The 18,160-nt window shown below is 39.9% G+C and overlaps 1 protein-coding gene across 9 annotated transcripts in view; it reads left to right on the top strand.

Moving 5' to 3' along the window:
- The window catches only part of arhgef12a (Rho guanine nucleotide exchange factor (GEF) 12a), a 36,112-nt gene extending 21,613 nt beyond the window's left edge, over nucleotides 1-14,499 (top strand). For 4 of the 9 annotated variants that reach the window (XM_067507442.1, XM_067507443.1, XM_067507444.1 and 1 more), the window contains 36 exons: nucleotides 998-1,047; nucleotides 1,280-1,337; nucleotides 1,430-1,602; nucleotides 1,898-1,975; nucleotides 2,314-2,433; nucleotides 2,923-3,030; nucleotides 3,382-3,516; nucleotides 3,657-3,755; nucleotides 3,918-4,028; nucleotides 4,145-4,243; nucleotides 4,600-4,642; nucleotides 4,897-5,002; nucleotides 5,179-5,316; nucleotides 5,402-5,434; nucleotides 6,457-6,571; nucleotides 6,670-6,775; nucleotides 6,864-7,067; nucleotides 7,137-7,275; nucleotides 7,360-7,392; nucleotides 7,494-7,645; nucleotides 7,812-7,958; nucleotides 8,206-8,291; nucleotides 9,035-9,157; nucleotides 9,348-9,462; nucleotides 10,414-10,514; nucleotides 10,707-10,784; nucleotides 10,967-11,042; nucleotides 11,165-11,332; nucleotides 11,492-11,579; nucleotides 11,669-11,746; nucleotides 11,835-11,929; nucleotides 12,065-12,268; nucleotides 12,376-12,612; nucleotides 12,706-12,935; nucleotides 13,045-13,120; nucleotides 13,230-14,499. In XM_067507442.1, coding sequence (XP_067363543.1) covers nucleotides 998-1,047; nucleotides 1,280-1,337; nucleotides 1,430-1,602; nucleotides 1,898-1,975; nucleotides 2,314-2,433; nucleotides 2,923-3,030; nucleotides 3,382-3,516; nucleotides 3,657-3,755; nucleotides 3,918-4,028; nucleotides 4,145-4,243; nucleotides 4,600-4,642; nucleotides 4,897-5,002; nucleotides 5,179-5,316; nucleotides 5,402-5,434; nucleotides 6,457-6,571; nucleotides 6,670-6,775; nucleotides 6,864-7,067; nucleotides 7,137-7,275; nucleotides 7,360-7,392; nucleotides 7,494-7,645; nucleotides 7,812-7,958; nucleotides 8,206-8,291; nucleotides 9,035-9,157; nucleotides 9,348-9,462; nucleotides 10,414-10,514; nucleotides 10,707-10,784; nucleotides 10,967-11,042; nucleotides 11,165-11,332; nucleotides 11,492-11,579; nucleotides 11,669-11,746; nucleotides 11,835-11,929; nucleotides 12,065-12,268; nucleotides 12,376-12,612; nucleotides 12,706-12,935; nucleotides 13,045-13,120; nucleotides 13,230-13,240 — 4,013 coding nt within the window. In that variant the 3' untranslated portion in view covers nucleotides 13,241-14,499. The remainder of the gene's footprint in view (nucleotides 1-997; nucleotides 1,048-1,279; nucleotides 1,338-1,429; nucleotides 1,603-1,897; nucleotides 1,976-2,313; nucleotides 2,434-2,922; nucleotides 3,031-3,381; nucleotides 3,517-3,656; nucleotides 3,756-3,917; nucleotides 4,029-4,144; nucleotides 4,244-4,599; nucleotides 4,643-4,896; nucleotides 5,003-5,178; nucleotides 5,317-5,401; nucleotides 5,435-6,456; nucleotides 6,572-6,669; nucleotides 6,776-6,863; nucleotides 7,068-7,136; nucleotides 7,276-7,359; nucleotides 7,393-7,493; nucleotides 7,646-7,811; nucleotides 7,959-8,205; nucleotides 8,292-9,034; nucleotides 9,158-9,347; nucleotides 9,463-10,413; nucleotides 10,515-10,706; nucleotides 10,785-10,966; nucleotides 11,043-11,164; nucleotides 11,333-11,491; nucleotides 11,580-11,668; nucleotides 11,747-11,834; nucleotides 11,930-12,064; nucleotides 12,269-12,375; nucleotides 12,613-12,705; nucleotides 12,936-13,044; nucleotides 13,121-13,229) is intronic. The other 5 variants (XM_067507450.1, XM_067507446.1, XM_067507447.1 and 2 more) reach the window with 5 other exon arrangements.
- The last annotated feature ends 3,661 nt before the right edge of the window (nucleotides 14,500-18,160 follow it).

The following is an 18,160-nucleotide window of genomic DNA, read 5'->3' on the forward strand; positions in this document are numbered from 1 at the left end:
ATAAAACGAGAATTTGGGACTCTGCAACCGCCACAACTCTGGCACTCACTTAGAGTGATGAAGCCATTGACTGTATGTTTCCTCCTCAGTGGTTTCACAGTAGCTGGAGCTTCGGCTTTATCATGTTTCGTTTAAAGAGGGGACTTTGACAAGATACTTATGTGGTCCCTGGCAGTCTCTCCAGGGAGGATGAGGGCTGTTATCAGGACACAAAAAACATTACATGGACTCTACAGCAGTAGAGAGTAGCAGAAGAGGAAGTAACTGCTTGTAGTTGTTGTCATTATTGCTTGGCAGTGCTGCACTGCCCCTGTATGGATCCACATTTGTACTTTTCTTACTGACTCAATACAAAGAACCATCCACTTAGTTTCATCTGAATAATTTATACTTCTTTCTTTTTATTGAAAACTGAGTAGAAAACTGAATGTATGTTGCATCTTACAGCAGCCTTTTCCCCTCATTTTTATGTTCAGGTTTAAGATAAGATTTTTGTTTCTCTCAAACAGATCTAATCCAAATATCTCCTCAAAAAAAAAAAACAACAGATCATTTAATCATGCCTGATTACAGTTCCACCACCTGATCAGGCAAGATTGTGTCTCTAGTTCACGTATCACTAGTTTCCATACTAATACAAAACTGAAGAGCCAAAATAGACATTATCAGAGGTGTATCTGGTTTACAAAATACGTCAGCTGCATGCTGCTGACTATAGAGTCAGGCATGGATCTCATAATAACCCGTCTCATGCCTAAATCCCTTTGTTTGGGGTGGAGCTGTGAAACAGGTCCTTCTTGTAATATAACCACTGTTATGGTCTTTTAAAATTGTCACTTTGCAGCAACAGCATTGTCAAGCCTATATGGTGGATTCATTGTGCAGAAGTATACAACTACACCACAAAGCCAGGCTTTCCTCCTTGTTTTCTTAACATATTTAATTTTTCCGTTTGTTTCATTTCATTCCTTGTATGCTCTGTATCCTTTTTTATCAGATGGGGCTGCTATGCGCGCAGGTGTCCAGACAGGAGACAGGATCATCAAGGTATTGTGTTTATCTGGCTCCGTGTCTTTAAACTGCTAACACTACTCTGGACTGTAGTCCAGAGCCAGTACAGAGGCTCTAGGCTGCCACCTTCTGGTTGATCAATGGGACCCGACGGTATATGGAGGAGTGTAATGAGATGTCAATTTGTAAAACTATACAAAATGTTAAAAAAAATAATGTTTTTGATGTATTTTTTAATTCTCATTCCGGTACCACTGCTGTGTTCTAGGTTAATGGGACCCATGTTACCCATTCTAATCACATTGAAGTGGTGAAGTTAATCAAATGTAAGTTTCTCTGTCTGTGGTTAATTAAAATCCACATTTTGAAAATGACCCTTAATATAAATTGACTTGTCCATTTGTTTTTTCCTTTCTAGCGGGCTCCTATGTGGCCCTCACCGTTTTGGGGCGCCCTCCGGGGCTCACCCAGATCCCTTTATCTGAAGCAGAGTCTGATGTGCTGGGCGTTAGCATTTCCTCTCCAAACTCCCCAGCAGCAGAACGACCTTACAGTCCTCAGGACCGTTTCTCCTCCACTCAGCCACCATGGGTACTGAGACACTAGTTACTCCTGATGTTGTTTTTCTATTTTTTCTTTCAGAAACTCCCCCTCCTTCCTCACCATGCTTCTAAATTATCTTGGGAGATATTTATTTCTTTGTATCTTTATGTTCATTCTAAATGCTTTATCTGTATTTCATCCTTTCTCACAAATGCCTTGTATGCTTAAATATGCATGCTCGATTATGTAAATCTAACATGCGCTTCAATGACTCCCATCTGTATATTAACACAGAATTCCTGCATTAGATTTTTTTAACATTCCTTTTTGTTTTTGCCACCAGGATGAGAATAGCAGTGTCTGCAGCAAGAAGGTTGACATCTTGCAAAAGATGCTCTCAAAAGAGCAGCAGGAGCTGCAGGTTAGCATAACAATCACTGTGACTGTCTTGTCTCTAATGTGATGCTGCTTCACTTCACTAAGTATGTGTTGGGAATAGGGAGGTGATTTGCACCCTTTATTGAAGATAAATCATATAACAATGCACATCTAAAGCCGGTGAGGATGTGTTGTGTAATTATTTGTGTTGAAAATGAATAGTATGTGTACATTTGGTAAAAATGCTATTTTCATCCACTTTTGTTGAGAGAGCTTTTTCCTAATCGCCCCACACCTCATACCAAATACAGTTAGATTATTAGGGGACCTGTATCAGGGCACCACTTGTTCTGATTTCTCTTTTCGATTTCACCACTCTAGGCCTTGAAGGAGGAGTACAGCAGGAACCCCTCCCCCAAACTACTGAAAGACATCCAGGAAGCTAAAAAACACATTCCTCAGCTGCAGGGTCAGCTCTTCAAGGCCACTGGGGCAACACAGGTAAACCAACCCCCCCCCCCCCCCTTAGCTAACTAATTTGCAAGTTTACCCACAAAAGAGGCTTTCTAGGGACACTGATCTACCACCAACATGCAGTCTTTGTACAGTTTCATCTAGAGCTTTTAGGAATTGCTCCAGACAAACGTTAATCCTAATCTTATCAGAGGATTAAGCTTTCTCTGTGTGAAGCCACTCTTTTGTGTCTGTGTGACAGCTTAGTTTATATACATTGCTTATGGAGCCTTGTGTTATGTGTATCAACATATCTATCTGCCCTTTGAATTTTTAAACATTGACAATTTAAAAAAATATATGTCTCCTATAAGATTATGGTATAAAAATGCTGTTAAATTGATACATATATGAGCATTTTGGTTTGCTCTTAGCCTTTGTCTGCTTTAATACATGTTCCATTTTTGAATTTGAGAGTCTTGTTATGTGAAAATGTAATTTATATCTAGCAAAACATTTTGTGGGCTGTTTTTTTAGGAGGCTGTTCCAGGTGTTGATGCAGATGATGGTAGCATTTTTGACACCGAGCACACACTCACCTCTAAGGCAGACAACAGTACAGACCTGACTTGGAGCAGCACTCCTGTAAGTTTTCATCTAACCTAACAAATTCAATTTCCCTCCCAAGTTTATTTTTGAAAAGTCAAATGTAAATCGAAGACTAGCGAAGCTTTAAGATATTTTAATTATGGCATAATACTAAATCAGTTTATTTCAGTGACTGAATAACCTACCAAGCTTTGGTTTTTTTATAGGTCTAGACAACACAAGTGCAAGTTCTATTGGTCTACATATTGATACTGCATTGAAATTACCATTGGTCATGCATAACAATCAAAAGTAGAGTCTTTTTTTTTTTTAGTTGAAACAGCTAAGAAACAAAAACTGAAATTAAACTTGATTGAGAAAGTAATACTATGTTCTGTCCCACTTTAGATATTCTGTGGATTTGGGCCTAGTTCACCTGACGGCCTGTTTCCAAGAGAGTCATCCTACCCCAGCCCAAAGAGCACACCCCGAAACAGCGTCAACTCCTGCCATTCCCCAGAAGTGGAAGATCCCACTGAACTGGTAGCTTTGGGCTCGTACAATTTCTTAAATATCTTATAATATTTACTAATTCCCTTATTTTGCAGTGAGGAAAAAGTAATTCTAAAATATATTAACTTATACACTATATATGTGTGTGCGTGTGTGTGTGTTGTCCGTAGGACTCTCTGTCTCCTACAACAGTCAGTAGTCCCTCTTCTCGTCACGTCACGCATATTATTGGAGCTGAGGATGACTATTTTGATTCAGACCAGGAGCAGGTATTTTACCACAGGCCAATGTTAACATCTTTTTCTTTTATAATACCATCAAACACAGGCAAAGGGGCTCTCTAGGTACAACAAACTTAACTTTGTTGGCAAAGACGAAATAAAATCTTTTTATTGACCTTAAAAAGTTGAAGGTTGCACACTGTCTTTCAGACAAATGGCCAGTGTAACAGCTTTAACAGCATTGAGCAGCTCAAGTCCCGCCCCGCCCACCTCGCAGCCTTCCTTCACTATGTCATCTCTCAGTTCGACCCCGCTCCTGTGGTAGGATCCTCTTCCTTCACACCTTTTAAACCCCTTGTACATAATAATCTATGTTTTATGCAGCCAGGTAGATTTCAGAGATCACGGTTTTATGGCTCCTAATATTTTGTCTTCAGCTGTGCTACCTCTATGCTGACCTCTACAAGCAGACTAATTCCAAAGAGACTAGACGGGTGTTCATGGACCTCAACGCCTTCTTTATTGACCGTGGAGCAGTAAGTTCAGCTTTTGCTTCTCACTGAACTTATGGGAAACAAAGAATGCCCTTTCAGGGTTTGTCATTGTTGTTGTCTTGTTGCCCTGCACACCAATTCATTAGAATGACTCATAAAAAACTGTGTTTTACTACATAATAATTTAATGTACATAATTATAATAAGGTGACATGTTTCTTATTTTACATATTTGGAGATATGAGTTCCTTGTTTTACAATCAACTTTCACTGTGACATTTCGTATAAATTGAATGTGTTGGGCTTGACTTTAATATATTTAGGGTTTTTTTTGTTGTTGTTGTTGTTGTTGTTGTTTTTCCAATTAATTGTGAAAGTATAAATCATTTTTGTTACAGAATTTGAAAGTTGCTGTTCCTGAATCCATCTCTGCAGATCTTGGTAGGTATTTCATGTTCTTTTTTTGTTCATTTCATGTTTTTCCTCCAAGAGTCAGTTTGGATATACACTTTGCTCTTGTTTTGGTCGGTTTAACAATTTAGCCATCCTTATTTTACAGTCTCTGTAAGTTGATCACTTTCTCAGCCGTGCACACTTTAAAAGAAATCAAACTTAATGGCACCTATTCATTCTGCACACGTTACCCTTGATACTAGGTGAACAGTCTACATGAGTGTGTGTGCATGTGTTTGCAGACCGAAGGCGGACAGAACTGATCCCAGAGGAAATAAACAGACAACATGTTCAAACACTGCAAGAGTCTTTGCTCCATGACATTCAGAAGAACCTTGAGGATTTCAGGTAAATTTAGCATCTTGGGATTTTTGTTTTCTCTGGTGTAGTTAAACTAAACATTTTTATTCTCAGATTAAGCAAATGAAAATAAGCAAACATACCTCACATGGTGCACTGCCTGCTGTCCAGTCATTTCTTATCGAGACATTGTCAATCTAACCATGGTATATTGGTATATGTAGGCAAAAGCGCAGTATGGGCCTAACAGTGGCTGAAGTAGAATTGGCCAGACTGGACCAAGACAGAATTAGAGACCGTGTCACTCTGGAGAGAGAACGCTCATATGCTGAAAACATCATCGCCAAAATAGAAGATATCTTGTAAGTAGCACATATAGACTCACAGCGCATGTAAAGCTCAGAGAAATATGCACAGAAATATCAATTCTGTTTGTATTGTTTCCAGGTTAACTACTCAGACCACAGAAGAAGAGAAATGGTAAGCAAAGGAATATTTTGAAGCATTTGCTTGATTGATATGAACAGCATTTCTCTAAACATGGATAGGAAGAATATTTATGCCTTCAATGGCCTCTTTTAGGCTTCTTGACACCTTTAATGTAAGGATGAAGTTATAATTAGTGCTAAAGATATAATATTTTCTATTCTTTATATAGTAACATCTTTAATGTTTCGACCTTGTAAACATAACGGTATATTGTTGTCATCCAAGCCCGTTCTGCATCCCCCACAGTTTACAAATTAAGCACTTGGGCAATCTCTTTAAGAAAAATGTAGTTTTCGCAGAATGTTTATATTAAATAATTCAAGAGCTTGACTGATTGAAACAGTCCTTATTGAAATGCCATATGGTCACAGCAGAGCCCAGATGGTTTTTGTAGAAATTGTATGAGAACCACTGGTATGACATATGGTACAAGTCACATGAACACCCATTTAGTTGTTGTATGAGCCAACCAGGGTTTCCTCTGCATTTGTTTATGTTGTCTGTTGTAAGGTTAATTAGATTAAGAAGTATACGTATGTGTATTGATGATGTCAGTAATGACATTGCATGGCTTCGATTTGTAGTTTATCTTTTAAAGTTGGTTAACCAGTTGTCAAGGAAACAATGCATAATGGTTTGTTACAAGAGAGTCAGTTCAGCTCAGCTATTGGAAGGAGCAGACGTAGGCTACAAGCTAGTGGGGACCGAATAAGGTCGAGGTGAATGGTTCAGTGTGTTGCTGTGGAGGCACACGGTTTCTTACCGTGTTCTGTGGCTTTAGAAATCACTTTGAGAAACCTGTTTGATGGAATTAATTCGTGATCGTGTTTGTGAATTTAATATTCGTAAATATGAATTGTAGAATTACAATTACAACGTGGAATACAATAAATAATCAGTGTTTGTTATACAATGATCTCGGAAGTGGATAATTGTTGGACCACCGGATACGAGTAAGTTGTCGCCTCTACAGTTTTTTCGTTATAATTCAGAAATCTTCTGTTTTCATTTAGTACTACAATGCAGTATGTCATCTATACATACATGAAGCACCTTGGTGTCAGGGTCAAAGAACCTCGCAGTCTTGAGTCCAAACGAGTCCGGATAAACTTTCTTCCTAAAATTAAGGTACTTTATATGCATCCTTTTCTCTTTTATAAGAGCCTTTTCTCTTTTTCTTTATCACCTGCCTGACACTGTATTCTTTTGTTTTTAACAAAATTCAGAAAAGCATTAAGACAGAAAAGGAAGGAGAAGAGAAGGTGAAGAAACCCAGATTTCCCAGTATCCTTGGACCCCAGCGTCGGCCCAGTCGCATTGAAGCCGGACCAGGTGAAGTCAGATTTTTGATAAAGTTAAAGTTATGACTGTATTCCTAAAGCGTTTTTAAAAGAAAATTGACACTACTCTCTGTATTCAGTAGGTAAAGCCTTGGAGGGTCGTCCAAGGCCTCAGAAACAGTTGTCTCAGCCTACACTGGGAGCAAGTGACCAAATAGATCCTGGTCGTCTAAGAGGCAGCCAATCGAGTGAGGGATCTGAACTCATACACTCCACGTCTGTCAACACCTCATCCCCGAACAGCACTACGTACAGTTCTGACACTAGCCGAGATGCTGATATGGGTGAGTTGCTGAACATCAGTAATCCAAAAAGATGAAGGGATGGTTTCTAACTTGTCACTTATCCTTTAGGTGGGACTCCAACTTCAGGCCCCTCTAGGCTGAGTGATGGCCTTCAGTCCGATCCTCTGGATGGGTTGACGTATCCTGCTTCACAGTTTGACTTTTACAGCTTGGACCAACTGCAAGAGGATGACAGAGAAAGTGACAGGTGCATTTACATTCAGATTTGCAGTAAAGGTTTTGTGTTATATAGATAGTATGTTTAGCATTTTCTCTATTATATTTTCTGTAGAGCCCATGACGGAACGCCAAAGACCGTGAGAAAGTGAGGATATGTTATAATTCTGACTTTTTCAACCTAAATCCAAATACAAGGGATTATGAAATGACACAGAAAAGTTTACACAACCTTTCTGTTTTCCCTAGGTTAGAGGGTCTGGCTGCTTCTGATGTTCAGAGTGAGGACGACCAAAGAACAGACTCTGAGCAAGATCCCCCAAACTGGCAGCAGCTTGTCGGGCAAGAGGTCCTAGCAGGCCTCAGCCCGCATGAAATCAAGAGACAAGAAGTCATCAATGGTGAGAACATAGCTTATCACTTCATGTGATATGACACTGCATTTTTTATTCCCAAAGAATATACAAGAAGAGAGAGTTAAGCATTAGAGCAAGCCAAGTTGCTGTTAAATATGAGCTATGCAAATGAGCTGCCATCTTGCATCAACGTCTTGCATTGTGTCTGCAGAGCTATTTTACACAGAGCGTGCACATGTGCGGATGCTGAGAGTTTTGGACCACGTTTTCTACCAGAAACTCTCCAAAGAGGCCATCCTCCCTCCTGCAGATATCAAGAACATCTTTACCAACCTGGATGAGATTCTAGAGCTGCATGGTAGGCGCACACACAAACTCACAGATGTTGTTGCTGTTGAAATAATTATCTATACATAACTGGTCCTAAACAGTAAAACACCTAAAAAATAAGGTAGTGGGGGTTAAAATTTAAAGTGAAATGATGTCAGATTAACTGTGCATACACACTATATACATTGTATGCATCATCTTTGTTATGTTACACACACACACACACACACACATGCACACTGACTGTCCATTGGTGCTTTTGTTTTGAATTTCAGTTTCAATACTGGAGCAAATGGCCGCCATTCGGAAGAGAAATGAGTCTTCAGTAATTGATCAGATAGGAGATGACTTGCTCTCCTGGGTGAGTACAATTCTGAGGGTGGAATTGTGTTTTCCCTTTCAAACATTTTCTTATATTGAATAAATTTCAAGATGACTGATGTGGTAGGGAAAAAATGTATTGTGCACAAAGAAAATTGAACTGTTGCCTGAAATTGCTCTATATGAAAAAACGGCGATGTTGGCGTCAGATTACTTTCTTCAGTCTCACATCAGTTTGTTTTGACATGTTAAATTTACAACAAAATGGTCATGTGATGTTCTTGTACAGACAATTTCATCTCTCTTAACATTAAATACTGAAATGCTTCACCAAAATCCCAAAAGACAAGTCATTAAACTTCTCAGTAACAAGAAGTATTATTGCAGTGGAAGTCACTGGAACAGTAGCCCACTCCTCTGTAATTTGTTATGTCAGACAATGCCCTAGATTTCACCAACATCTCTCCGTTTCAGTATGATGTGTGATACATGAGATGTGAGGTAGCCACAGATCAGCTGGCGGCCTTGACTAAAATGTCTCTATGGGGGATAAGTAGGTTAAACGCTCCCCTGAGGGGTCTGCGCATTGATCTAGTCTCCATTTAAACCTAAGCTGTCTCTGCTATGAGGCCTAGGCCTGGCCCTCTTCTGGGAGTTCCTGCACATTGTAGTGGTTAAATACTAGGCATTACCATGGCAACTACCCCTGACCCATATCGACAAAACGACCGATCACATCTCTGTCCCACTCTGCTTTGTCCTTTCTTGGGTTGGTGGTTACAGTTCAGCAGTGGAGAGGAGAAGATCAAGCAAGCAGTGGGGACATTCTGCAGCAACCAGCCTTTTGCTCTGGAGATCATCAAGACCAAGCAGAAGAAAGACTCAAGGTTCACTTCGTTTATCCAGGTACTGGTATTATGTTCACATGTTGCTGAAGCTTTGTATTGAACAGTTAAGTGAAGTGTTAGTTGCTGTACTGCATGAATGCTCAGAAAGTGTCATACTGAATTAAAGTTAAATAACTATGTGGATCTGTCTTATACTTGGTAAATAATACATTTTGGTGACCTTTCTTTTAATCTCCAATGCTATGCAGGAGGCAGAGAGTAACCGACTGTGTCGCCGACTCCAGCTTAAGGATATCATTCCTGTAGAGATGCAGCGACTCACCAAGTACCCCCTGCTACTAGACAACATCGCCAAGTATACAGGTGCCGTTGCTTATGCACTCACTCTGCAATGATTTGCTCATGTTGTGGTCAACCTGTGTGCTCAACGTTATTGAATACAATCATGCCGTGCGTGGTTAATTAGTGGTTTGTGCACTGAAACAAACCACTTTCAGTTAATACAACTACAAATGCTGATCCCTCTCCCTCAGTCTTATTCAGACACTTCCCACATTGATCCACTCACTCTTGAATACTTTTGTTATCTAATATTAAAGTAGAAAATTTTAAACTATTATGTGTCCACTTTGTATACAGTTTTAGACTCTCCTTTTTCTGTCTGCTGTCTATTTAATAACACTGGTGAGATAGCTGATTAGTAATTACATATCTGGTCTGGTGGATGTCGCTGTCATCTAGACAAGAAATTAATTACTGTTTAAGTTTGGCTGCACTGGTGAAAAACATCAGCATGTAACTCCCTTTAGTAGAGTTTAGTTATTATATCTAACCTTTCTCTCACACAATAGCAAAATAGTCCCTAGTTTTTATATTATAATTTGAATGTATTATAACACACAGCATAGAAATGGAAATCATCTCTGGAGATAGAACAGTGAATAAAAAGGAACCAAATAAAGTCTTAAGCAACATTCTGTGTGGCAACATGACAACCATTAGAGAATTACAGAGACAAATGAAGAGATTATTATTTTAATGGTCCTGGAGCGGCAGTGCACATTTTGGGAAATGTCTCACCCATTATATGGGCCATCATTTTAGTCTTGGCTGGGGTTCGGGTCTCACACAGGGAGAATGCACTAACCATAAAGTATAACCAGCTATTAAGGGATCATAATGCCCCCCCCCACTTTATCATAATTTGTGTGAACGATGGTGTGTTAATGCACGGACGAAATATCAATTTGCCGGACAGCCCCCTGCAGCACTAAGTAGGCCTCACTTCTTGTTTGATGTCGCAATATCTTTCAGACAACCCAGTGGAGAAGGACAAAGTGAAGCAGGCAGCAGACTGCTGTAGAAAAGTCCTTAATCATGTCAACCAGGCTGTAAAAGAATCTGAGGACAAGCAGGTATGATGATTTTTAAAATCTATACCATCCAGATGATTTTGTTTCTCTCCTCCAGACTCAGTGTAAGTCTTATTTTTTTCCTGTTCTGCCACAATTAAATCTTTCACTACTTGCTGTGCTCCTGGGGCAGTGACTTCCGTTTAAAGTGCATTTTTACTTAATATCCTCTGTTTCTTTCGGTCTTCCACCCAGAGGTTGGAGGACTATCAGAGAAGATTAGACCTTTCCTCACTAAAGCAGACAGACAACCCCATAATCCTGGAGCTGAAGGTTTGTTATGAACTACTTTACCTTTAGTTAAAGTGCACTCACTTGTGTTAAACCTACGTGCACTGTTTAAAATACAGTATCTAAATGGAAAATAGTGCTACAGTGTGTGGAAATGCCTCGTGCATCAGTAACAACTATTGATAAGTTCTTGTTTCAGCTTATTTATGTCCCCTGTCTATCAGAACCTTGATCTGACCAAGAGGACGATGGTACACGAGGGACCATTGTCATGGAAAGTGAACAGAGACAAGACTATTGGTTTGTGATCTGTGTTTTTTAACGATTCCATTACTTATTAGCAGCTCATACAGTATTTGTCCTCCATGGAGCGCTGCTTACATTTGACAGTACATACAAGTATCCTGTATGTCTCTTTTCAGAGTTATACACACTCCTTTTGGAGGACATCCTGGTTCTGCTACAGAAACAAGATGAGCGTCTTATTCTGAAGTGTCACAGCAAAACCCTGGTGGGTACCGCAGATGCCAAACATTCCTACAGCCCCATCATCAAGCTCAACACAGTGCTGGTGCGCTCCGTGGCCACAGGTCAGTTAACACCCAATCTCTCGTAACAAGTTAAACTCCAGTGCTAGTTCTGTAATATTTCTAAACCACCAAACAAAGTACCAGGACATCTGCGGAGGGCAAACGGATGATGACGATTAATCTCACCCCAAACCTTTTGTCTGCCCCCTCTCTTGCCAGACAACAAGTCCTTCTTTGTCCTTTCCATGTCTGACAATGGAGCCCAGATCTATGAGCTCATGGCACCCACAGTCTCAGATCAGAGAATGTAAGATAGATTTTCAGTGACTTGGTCCTTTTTCTTTTCGCTCCAGTTGTTAAAGTGGACTGATAACATTTTATTTTCTATTGCACTAGGTGGCAGCGTCTAATCACGCAGAGAGCTGATGCCATGAAGGTCAAACCTCACAGCATCATACCATTACCTCAGACGGAGTATGTTGCTTTGTAATCATTATTATTTGATCGGATGCTTCTCAGGGTTTGAGCTTGTTACTAACATAACATGTTGCTTCTGTGCCAGTGGGGAGAGAGACGGTGTGGAGATCATTACAGCAGGTGTTTCCAGACTCAGTAGAGATCCAGACCGTACATCTACAGGCAGCACCCAGTCCATGGGTAACTGGATCCACTCGTTTCTTCACGTTTTCTTGGAATTTTTTCCCGCATATTTCTTAAATATTCCACCCTACTAAACTGTGTAATTATGCTTCTCTAATTATACCTCTGATAACTGTAATTATACCTCTTTAGATAAAGAAAGCAATCCAGCCTCTAGAAGTGCAATGCAAAGCTCTTTACCTGGTAATAATCCGTTTGAAGGAGTGAAGGCAGAGGAGGAGGAGGAGGAGGAAGGTTTTGTGGACCCAGAGCTTTCATACCAAGTGGCTGACGATTGCAGAGAAGGAGACTCGTTTAACGTTTTTCCCTCCAGAGCAGATGAAGCACTGAAAACTTGTAAGCACGTAGAATAGATTATTCAAGTGCAAGTGCTACATATGCAGCAGATTGAACGTGAAATGAAAAAATCATTAACATATTTTCTCTCCTTGCCTGACACTCAGTGGCAGCATTAAAACAAGTGTTGGTGACCCAGCTGATGTCCCAGGGGGCTGCAGAGCAAAACAAACGCTCCACGGGGGCCCGTCTCCTCAGGACCACGTCTCTGAGGACTCCTGTCGACAGCCGCTCACGGGTGATGGTCCACAATGGCTCAGAGAAGAGCAGCTCTCAGACACAGGAAGCAGCTCAGGACATGGGATCCGGGGACACTGGGTTCTTTGACTCTCCTGAAGATTATGGTGAGCCTGATCATTTGATTTGTCAGTAGACACTGCAGTTTGATGCGACTGCCTTTGCCCTTGTCCAGTAGTACCAAATGGCTTCTTTCTCAGCAGGATATTTAGTCCTGGAGGGTTACGGTGGCTCAGGGGAGAGCAGTACAGATGATGACATCTTGGCATCAACCACGGGAAAGCAGCTGAGCACCTCACAAGGCTGTGCTGCTGACTCTGGCATCAATTTGAGGTTTTCATCAACGTCACAGGCCGGCAGCCTCTCCTTGTTCAGCAGACAAGTCCTGTCTCACCTTAGAAACCTTCAAGCCAACCTCAACTATCTGAAGGTATCAGACATTTACCTTCTGTGTTCCTCAACACAGATGTATAATAGTGTGATGTATTTTTATTTTTTTTTATTGCATGGCCTGACAACAAATTGTTCTTTTCCTGCAGGAGGTTGAGGCCAAGTACAATAATCTAATACGCCAAAGGCCAGAGAGGTCAGCAGCAGACACGGATGGAAACAAAGGTAGCTTAGTTCATGCCCAGTGTCAACATATGAATGATCCGATCTGCATTTAAAAATAACTTCCTTTATTGATTGTTTTTCTGATCACACCCTTTAACTTTTTCCCCAGTTAAGAGATAGTGGAAGTCCGTGCCCCAGCTCTTGGCTCTGGTCTCAAACAGGAAATACCGACTTGTAGTCTGTTCCTAGTTCTTGTGTCCTGGACTTTATGGACCACTTATAAGCTTGTCCTCTCATTGTTGAGCCCCCTTTTCTTTCCATCGCCATCGCCCGCGGGTTGCAACAGGGAATGAGAGACCGAGTGTGAGCCGAAACATGTAAACGGAGGAGTTGTTTGTTTGTTTGTTTGTTTGTTTTCTTTCTTTTTGGATGCCGCAGCCCCCTCCATCAGCACAAGGCAATCAGGGAAGTGGGCAGCCCCAGAACCTCACCCCTTCACCATCTAACACCCACTTTCCCCTGAACTCCCTGCAGGAAAGAGGACTTATACCAAAATGTACAAATATGTGTGTTTAGAATATATATATATGAAACACAAAACGAGAAAAGGAAAATTTTAAGATAATGTATTAAGATTTTTTTTTTTATCCCAAGATGTATTTATTTTCTTTCTTTTCATTTTTTTTTAAAGTGTTTCCCACATTGCTTGCATGCTTTTGGCCACGGTGTTACATTTTTGGATTCTTTTCTCGCTACAGTCACACAGGGTTGGTGTGAGTGTTGAGTGTACGCTAGCATACAAACACGCTAGCCTAGCATCATACCCCAATGAAGTAGCAACAATATATTCCGACTGATAGTGGCCAGAGTTGCACTGGTGATGGATAGATACCATTGTGTTAAAAACTCTTAACTGTGTTGAAGTCTAGAATTTCAGATAAATTCTAGGTGTGGTGTTAACCAGAATGAAGAGTCTGAAGGCTCTGATCTGGTCCTGTTGCATTTCTGTGCTGCCATCTTCCTCCTTCCTCCTCACTCTCACTGGGAGTGATATTTATGCCTCTCGTCCGCTTCTCTTCTCCTTTGCGTGTGATTCTTCCCCCCTTTTTTTCCCCCTGTGAACACGTATGGGTGTCATGCATCTCCTTTTCCTCACAGCCCAGTGACTTTCATGCTTATTTATCTTCTCCTACACTCTATATGTCATGTTTCCTCATCTGCTTTTGGCTATGCTGCCCTGCTCCCTCTCTTCTACAAGGGGCAGCCATTCCTGACAGAAAAGCTACTTCTTTCTGCTACTGTTGGTTATGCTCACATCTTACTGCCTGATATTCTAATAAAGTCATGAAGTTCAACATATACTTTAAAATGATCAAGTTGAAGGTTATGCTTAACTTTAAATAAATAAATGGTCCCATGACGCATTGAAAAAGATAAAACCTTGCCTGTTCATTTTTCTTTAAACTGATGTACTGTGATATTTAGCATGTGGCATCGTAAATATTCTATGTCTCTGGAAAAAGTTAAACATTGTCATGTGGCCATCAGTCAGTTAATCATCAGCACTCACTGCATGACAGTTTCTGTAATGGAGAAATGATTGAAGACCATTCTTTTAAATTAAAGCATGATGAGAAACATCAAGGACACCTGAGCATTAGTTAGGATGGATCAGTCTAGTGTGACTCAAAGTGACAACGAAGCTTTCAGAAATTATTTTAAACTATAATACTGGAGAAATTATAGTTTCTGCAGCAGAGAGTCATTGATATTATTCAGAGTATTTCAGTTGACCGGTTGTTATACGTCTGTACTACATGTCTTCATCAGTATAATCCATTCTGATGTAAGTGTCATGTTTTTGTATAGTTTACAGTAGATCTTCCACTTGACAGTGTGCTGTATTCTTCGCGTTCCTGTGAATGTAATCCTAAGCCTTTTATAGGATGTCTGAGGTCTTTAATTTAGCTAAAAATAACTAATAAACCCTAACTTCACTAATGAACAAAGAATCTGCCAGTTGCATCAAAGGCTGCTCTATTCTCTACAAATGTCTCCCTGTAGTCAGTGAGTTGGTAGGTTTAAATAAAGCCCTGAATGATGAGGAGTTTGGCTGAAACTGGTATAATGTCAGTGATGTCACAAAGAAGCCAAATCCAGACACATTGATTAATCCAATAAAGCCAGGTTTTTGCTCATGGAAATGACTGCTCTGAAAAAGGCTTCACTGTGCTTCATCAGTACAGAGGTTATAGAGGTGAGTCTGACTGTGACTAAGACACTAAGAGCTATGAGAGTAATATCTAGTATGATCCTATTCAGGTGCTGAATATGGTTAAAATAAGATATGTGACATGGACTAGGACACATGTAAAGATAAAAACTGACAGTTGAATGCATGAGACAAAACAGGTTACATTTGAAATAAAGTGGTACAACCCCATTTCCAAAGAAGTTGGGAAGACTGGAAAACATAAGTAAAAAAACAGAATGCAATGATTTGTAAATCTCATCAAACAATTTTATTCACAACATAACATAGATGTTGAAACTCATTTTACTATTTCATGGCTCAATATGTAATATTGGCTCATTTTTAATTTGATGGCAGCAACACATCTCAAAAAAGGCTATAAAATGCTAAAAAAAGTAATTGCAGCAAATCAAAAACAAATCACGGAGCATGTGACAAGTAATTAGGCTGGTTGGCAACAGGTCAGTGAAATGACTGGGTATAAAAGGAACATTTCAGAGAGGCAGAGCCTCTTGAATATAAAGATGAGCAGAGGTTCACCAATCTGAGACAAGCTGCGCCAAAAAGTGAAACAATTTCAGAAAAATTGTCCTCAACGTAAAGACTTTAAAGGTCCCACTATGTACAGTATGATGATTCTCTACTAGACATCACTGCATGGGCTCAGGAACACTTCCAGAAATCACTGTCTGGGAACACGGTTCACTGTGCAACCCACACATGTAAGTTAAAGCTGTTATACACAGAAGAAGCCACATGTGAATACGATCCAGAAACACCCCTGTGTTTTCTGGGCCAAAGCTCGTTTAAAATAGTCTGAGGCAAAATGGAAACCCGTTCTGTGGTCAGTTGAATCAAGGTTCAAAAAGATTTTTTGGAAAACAAGGATGTCGTATTCAGAGGCCTAAAGTTGTTAGCAGCAGACAGTTTGAAAGCCTGCATCTCTGATGGTATGGGGATGCATTAGTGCCTATTGTGTGGGCAGCTCAAACATCTGGAAAGGCATCATCAATGTTGAAAAGTACATAGAGATTTTACATAAAGGCAACATAAGTTCCCATCCATGGGATGGTCTTGCATATTTCAGTGTACAATGCTAAACCACATTCTGCATCCATCACAACAGCATGGCTTCCCAGGAGAAGGGCCCGGGTGCTGATCAGGTCCAGACCTTTCACCAGTAGAAAACATTCAGTGCATCACAAAACAAAAAACCCAACAACAAAGACCCAGGACTGTTGAGCAGCTAAAATCCTGCATCAGACAAGAATGGGACAACATTCCTCTCCTAAGCTCCAGCAACTGCTCTCCTCACTTCCCAGAAATTTACAGACAGTTGTTAAAAGAAGAGAAGATGCTACAGAATAGTAAACTCCAACTTTCCAACTTTCTTGAGTTGTGTTGCCATCAAATTCAACATGAGCCCATATTTTCCGCGAAATGGTAAAATGTCTCAGTTTCAACAACTGATATGTAGTTTATGTTCTATGGGTTGATGAGATTTGCAAATCCTTGCATTCTGTTTTTTATGTTTTACACATCATCCCAACTTTTTTGGAATTGGGGTTGTACAAGTATTGCCATTAAATTCTGTAATAAAAATGTTTCTGATGTCTCATTATTCATTATGTATAAATCCTTTATAGAGTATAGTGCTAGTTTACCACGGTGTAAAAAAACTACATTTTAACTAATGCATTCACTTTAATGTTGTAGTTGGTTGGCTGGAACTAGTTGTAATTGCCTCATATTATTGTTGGGTATAATAATCTGTATTTATGTATCATAACTATTAAATTACAGTGGAGTAAAACATATAATAATTCTCTCTAAATTGCAACAGAGTAAACACACAAAGTTGCATTAAATGGAAATACTTAAGTAAATTATGAAGGCCAGCTCAAACCTTTAAACAAAATGCAAGTAGAACTTTAAAGTAACAATTGAGTAAATACACATACGAATACTTTCATTGGGGCTGCATCACATGTGGATTTACTTAAATACAACTGACTTAGTAAAGGTTGCTTCTATGGTGTTAATAGCAAACTTTTTTGACTGTGTCCTCTCAAAGTTCTGGTGTGTCCTGGCTTAAACTCCTTCATTTCCAATGACAGTTTGACTGAACTATACAGTAAAATCATACCACTGGAACTTTGGGTTTGAACTGTCTTGGACAGTGGAAAGATGACCTCTTGGTTGTGAGCAACCAAAAGTGAATGACACATGAAATGGTAAGCGTATACGTTTTGCCCAAAGCCATGTCAAAATTTAAAACAAGGTTGGAAATTTGGACAACATAGACATTTTGGAGCATTATAATTCGCTCTTCTTAGTCTAACGTCAAGAATTTCCTTTTGACCTTAACAGAATGAAATGAGGTTTTTTTTTTTTTTGACATCTAGCAGTGCTAAATGTCAGCAGGAGAATATCTTTAAAACATCAGAGGTTTAAACAAGGACACTGAAAAAAGTGATGGTTTTTTCCAGCAGGTGGCAAACTTCCACCATTAACCATCATCTTTAGAAGACCCACCCTAAACCTGCAGTGACACAGTGGTTTAAATAACCAGGGAAATTACTGATTTTCCCAATATATTTGACTCTAACATGTCTAACTCACTCTTAGCGTCAAATAGATGAATGTATCCAGTTTTCCTGCATAATGAGACAAAGCTGTGGTTAAAACCAACTCCAGGAGGACTGCAGCATTCATGTGGCTTTATCTGTGTTTACTGCGACCTGTAGTAGTGGAGTCACATCTGTTTTATGCCTGGCAGTGATTTTGCTTCGTGTGCCTGAGTGGAAAGCAGAGGGAAGCCTCACAGTCTGAATGACATGCCCCCT

Source organism: Channa argus, chromosome 6 (assembly GCF_033026475.1).
Source record: "Channa argus isolate prfri chromosome 6, Channa argus male v1.0, whole genome shotgun sequence".
In the NCBI taxonomy this organism is placed as follows: Eukaryota; Metazoa; Chordata; class Actinopteri; order Anabantiformes; family Channidae; genus Channa; species Channa argus.